Source organism: Brassica oleracea, chromosome C6 (genome assembly GCF_000695525.1).
Source record: "Brassica oleracea var. oleracea cultivar TO1000 chromosome C6, BOL, whole genome shotgun sequence".
Taxonomy (NCBI): Eukaryota; Viridiplantae; Streptophyta; class Magnoliopsida; order Brassicales; family Brassicaceae; genus Brassica; species Brassica oleracea.
In genome coordinates this window covers 12363188-12368326 of record NC_027753.1, presented here as the reverse complement: position 1 = coordinate 12368326, position 5139 = coordinate 12363188, and the positions used below count along the sequence as shown (strand labels likewise).

At 35.1% G+C, this 5139-nt stretch overlaps 1 protein-coding gene across 1 annotated transcript; it reads right to left on the bottom strand.

Moving 5' to 3' along the window:
• Positions 1-1428: 1428 nt before the first annotated feature.
• On the bottom strand, positions 1429-3365 carry LOC106299105 (tryptophan aminotransferase-related protein 3-like). Its single transcript, XM_013735244.1, has 5 exons — positions 3008-3365; positions 2610-2907; positions 2224-2522; positions 1865-2145; positions 1429-1770 (listed from the first exon to the last, which is right to left on the bottom strand). The coding sequence occupies exons 1-5, from the start codon at positions 3292-3294 to the stop codon at positions 1508-1510; spliced, it is 1428 nt and encodes a 475-aa protein (XP_013590698.1). The 5' UTR covers positions 3295-3365; the 3' UTR covers positions 1429-1507.
• Positions 3366-5139: the final 1774 nt, after the last annotated feature.

Sequence of the window (5139 nt, the reverse complement as noted above, 5' to 3'; positions counted from 1 at the left end):
AGATATAAATCTCCAAATTATAAAAATATATGTTTTTTATTAAAGTTGTTAAGAAATGTTTACTTCTCCTTAAGTACGGTCGTGTTGTTACCTTAATTGTGAGGTCTTGAGGGAAGAACCATGAGACGGAATTGTAGAGTGAGTCGCTTACGAAAGCACCGTTTAGCGGATTCAAGAAGAAGTGAGACACATTGAAGAGTGCAGTCAATGAGTTGATCATGAGCAGAGTCATCATCACTAGATGTGGAGAGAAAGTCATGAAGCACTCGGTCAAAGGAGGAGCTATTGGAGAACAACGGAGAATCAGGTAACAAAAGGAAGGAGAGGATTGTGGATTAGAAGTGGCGCGGGCTGGAGTGTGAAGCAAGAGAGAGTGAGTTAGGGGTTTGCATTTAGTAATATATTTAAATATAATTTTAAATATAGTTTAAATATTTTAAATATTTTAAATGTATACAAAATATTATTTCTACTAACGTCTTTGTTATGTGTTTTAAAAATAATTAAAATAAATATCAATAAAAATTTATCTTTAATATTTAATGATTTTAAATTATTGAAATATTTTAAAAACTTGTCAATATATCTAAAATGAATTATCTCTGCTACTATAATCTTAATATCATATAATAAATTTTAACCTCAATATTTTATTTTTTTTAAGAATATAGTCATAAACCTTTTAAAAAGTAACATATTTTTTTGAAATATATTTTTGTCAAGGTAGACTAACTTTTTGAAAATGTAAAACATTATAAATGCTAAATAAATACGCGTGTTTTATTTACAGTATATAAATTTTTTAATTATGAGAAATAATTTAAGAATGAAATATTCTCTTATATTTTTATAATATTTGGATAAATTTTTTATTCTAAACTTAAAAAAATATAAAATAATAAAAATAATAAATAAATTTAGTTGCTTTTTTATTAACTTGTGTGTTGGAGAAGAAATAGAAAATAAAAATAAAAAATAAAATAAAAGAGCTTTCGTGATACCACACCAATTCTCTCATTGATATCAACACAATCTCACTGCTGGAACTCCTGACACATTTCTGTCAGGAAAAAATAATCATCACCTGACATCCCTACAAACATGGGAAATTGTGTTTGATAAACCTAGCAAAAGACAGTGTCTCAACAAGGTTATCGTCCACGCAGTAACGTTCCATAGCTGATTACCCAAATATGAAAAATACTATAACCAGATACCTAATTAGACTTTCATTTTACGTTATGCAGCGCAAATACTCTAAATTTTATTAAGAAAAAAAGATATAGAAATATATGTTATTAGTGACAATCATATATATTTTTATTTAATTAAGATTGTTTATGTAATTCGTGAACGCAACACATAAGAAAATGACTTCTCAAATAATATCATAGAGATTGATTCGTAAATATTTTTAGAGTTAACAACAATCAAAAATCCTTTTTTTTTTCTCAAAAACAATCACAAATGTTTTCATAGAATGGGCATAATGTATGCTTATGAATACTTATTTTATATGATTGAATTGAAGAGAACTGATGTCAACATTAAGTTTTTGGATGGAGTCAGGCCGTACAACTTCCTGGGATACTAACTTCTTCAACATATCAATTAGCTGATCAAAGTCGTCTTGTGTCCTGATGAGACTTAATCGAACCAAACGTTCCTCTGATCCAAATACTTTTCCTTCACGTCCTTTTATCTTTGCCGCACTAAATATCTCATAGCAGTTTGCATCTTCTAATCTTTCACACTTCACCCACGCATAAGCTTTCAAATGAAAAACAACAAAAAACAAGTTATGAATTTTAGATAGTACCAAAGCAAGGTCTCACTTTCTTGCAAATAAAAAAACTCTACTTACAAGGAGTAAAGTCTCTGCGTTTCTTGAAATAGTTGCAGTATTCAGGCTCTATAGTCTCGAGCGAGAAACGCATGGACATCGAAAAGATCTTGTTTAATATCTCCCACCTCTTCTTCATTGTTTCATAACCAAAGTGGAATATCCCCTCGCCTCCATCACCAACTACTACTTTGAGCAACTGCAGAACACGAAGCTGTGTGTCTCTTGAAACTCCCATACTACTTAGAGTTAAATACCTTTTCATTCTTTCATAAACAGCTTCGTCCTTTACCAATGCCCATCTGAAACAATCGAATTGTTATGACCAATCCATATCTCTGTACTCGAGGACTAAAACAAGAGGGCAGAAAGTAAATCACCCGAATCTTGAGCCAGCATGCCCAGTAGTCTTTGTGAGACTGAACAAGCTCACATCTTCATCAGCCGGATGTGTAATAGGTGTGAAATGAGGCCAGTAGTACGCGTAATCATGAATGCTTTTGATATTGGGACCTTCAAGAACCGCTCTTTTCAGCTTCCCATCTGGATTATTAGGAGAAGTCACTATCTCTATTACTCGTGTCGTATTATCATTGTGCTCACTCTTCTTCCACGCAGACGCGTCTCCTTCAAACCTAAGATTTGCATAATTAAAGAACTCAGTTTGTTCTTTGTAGACCTACACACATAAAGACTGATCAGAACCATTACATAAGTTAGTTTCTTACATGCATAAAGCCAAGAACAGAGCATTTTTTTTTCTTACATTGTAGTATGGAATAGCAGACACAAGTCTTGAAGGAGATGCTGCGTTTGTCTGGGATAAGGCATGAACAGAGGCTGCAATCAACTGCGTGGCTCCTGTTCCAAAGATTACGAATCTGTTATCAGTAACTGCGTTTCCAACTACGTTATGCAGCTTCCTAATGATCCTCTCGAGCTCTGCTGACACATATGAGCCATCTTCGTAAAAATGGTAACTCATCCTGTGCCATCCGGACTCAACAACCGCACTTCCTTCTGCGTTTTGCATCCAGAACGGCTCCAAGAACAAAGGGTCTCCTCTTCAAATAAATCCACAACAAAAAAAGAAGCAAAAATACAAACTCAATCCAAAGTTTTATAATGATCTAAAAAGAGAACAAATAAAAAGTTGTTGCGTACGAGTTAGCAGCAGCATGACAATCTGGGAGAAGAAAGGAACAGTCTTTTCCTGTGTAGCAGTTGTTGCACTCACAAGGAGGTTTATTGCCGTCAAGGATACCTAAACCGTCTAAGTAAGCTCTGCCGTGGCCTGAGCATGAAACAGAGGCTACGTCCTCTGCCTCCTTGGCGGCTCTATGAGTCCATGACGGATTCCATGTGGTTGAGTTATTATAAAGAACATGAATGATCAATACGAGATTCAAGATGATCGACGCTGCAACGAGTAGCATCTTCTTGTGCATCATCTTTTACTTGATCTGTAGGAAACTAAAGAGTGGACTTTTATCGTGCTTGCTCATGTGTAAAGAGAAGGAATTCAGGATTATTTTATTGAAATCTCTGACGATGTATTGAATAAGACCGCTCAACTTGTCGACCAAACCCATATATCTCATAGACTCTTCAAAACGGGTATAGGCTTCGTCTTCGCTTAAATAATATGAGTTACTATTTTACCAACATAATTGATTGGTAACTTTTTTTCAATATATAAATGGGCAATCCTCGTAAATAGACCTTTTAAAGTTTTCATCTCCAAAATAGCACCTTAAGCTAAAAGTCACAAATATAACATTCATCAATAGGCTAAAAGGCTTTAATACCCCTACATACAATATCAAGTATAATTAAATTAAAAAAAAACTTTTGCTTCTCTCGACATTTCCGTCGCCGGTTTCGGCGACGAACACATGCGACGAACACATGCGACGACACCGACGACGACCATTTCAGCTTAAACAAATGGAACCTTCTTCATATTCTCAGTGAAGCTTACCATGGCTATGGAGATGATTGTTTTTTTGTCAAGCTCTCTTCTTCACTATTGTGGTTTCAGATTTATGGGCTTGGAGCTTCTATTGTCAACACTTCACTTTCCCACACGGATTTTGATTTACGGAACAAGTTCTTGAATCCAAAAACTCCTGCTATAGGCACACACCATCAAGAACGCAAATGCTCATCAGAGCAGGGCGGTTTGTAATCTGAAGGCTTTTAGGGGACCGGCTGTAACAGGAACTCCTATTCAGAGTGGTTCGTTTGATTTGTACTCCCTGATGGCGTTTCTCAGGTTCGAGCCATTTTCCATAAAGAGTTATTGGCAAAGCTTGATACAACACCCGCTTGGTCAAGGGAACAAGAACAGGCTCTCACGTTTACAGGTAAAGACAACATTCACTTCTATATATATGTTATATGTTTCAGTTTATTGGTGGAAGCTATTCACTTAGATGTTTTCTCAGGTTTTGATGGCGACAACCTTGTTGCGGAGAACAAAGGAAAAGAGTTTGATTGGGTTGCCACCTAAGAACGTCAGATATATGATCACATGGAAGGAGAAGCCAAAGGTCTTGTCCAGAATCTTATAAACAGTGGAAGCTTGATGCGTAACTACTCAACTGTTTTGAGCATAATATTACGGCTTACACAGCTTTATGACGATGTTTCTCTTTGCCCTCCAGAGTTAAGGTCTTTGAACACTTTAACATCTATCGAAGGTACAAAAACAAAACAGTTATTTGTTATTATTTTTGGTTGCAAAGCTTTACGCCTGTGTGTGTTTGTGTACAGATGTGACTGATAAGTCAGAGCTGCTGCAGAAGCTGGTTGCCATATTGCAAGACGGCGAAGATTTAAGATTTTGACTATCCAATTTGCATATCTCCACCAAGAGACATCATCATCACTCAATCTGCTGATTTTTAATATATATACTTCTAAATTTTTCATAGTAACTGCCTAGTATTATTAGAAATCTTTGTTTTTAACTGGTTTAATTGTTTAATTTACATTGAGCTTGTTTTGTTAGTCCTTGGCTTATTAAGAATATTAAATCTCTTTGCCTTCTCACTACTCATTAAAAAGAATACCCAAAATTGATGTGACTAAAAACATGCTTGTGCTTGTGAAACTGGTAGTGTTTTTAAAAATTTCAGGAAGGATTTGTGTAGTTTCAGGAAAGCCTTCCAGAAAATCCAATGGTAACAAATTTTTAAAAAAATTTGTTTCGTGTCTTGTTCTGCTTACGCATGTTGATATCTTTGTTAGGTTCGTGAATTTGCTTATGACATTGTTAGTCTCTTGTTGCTTGT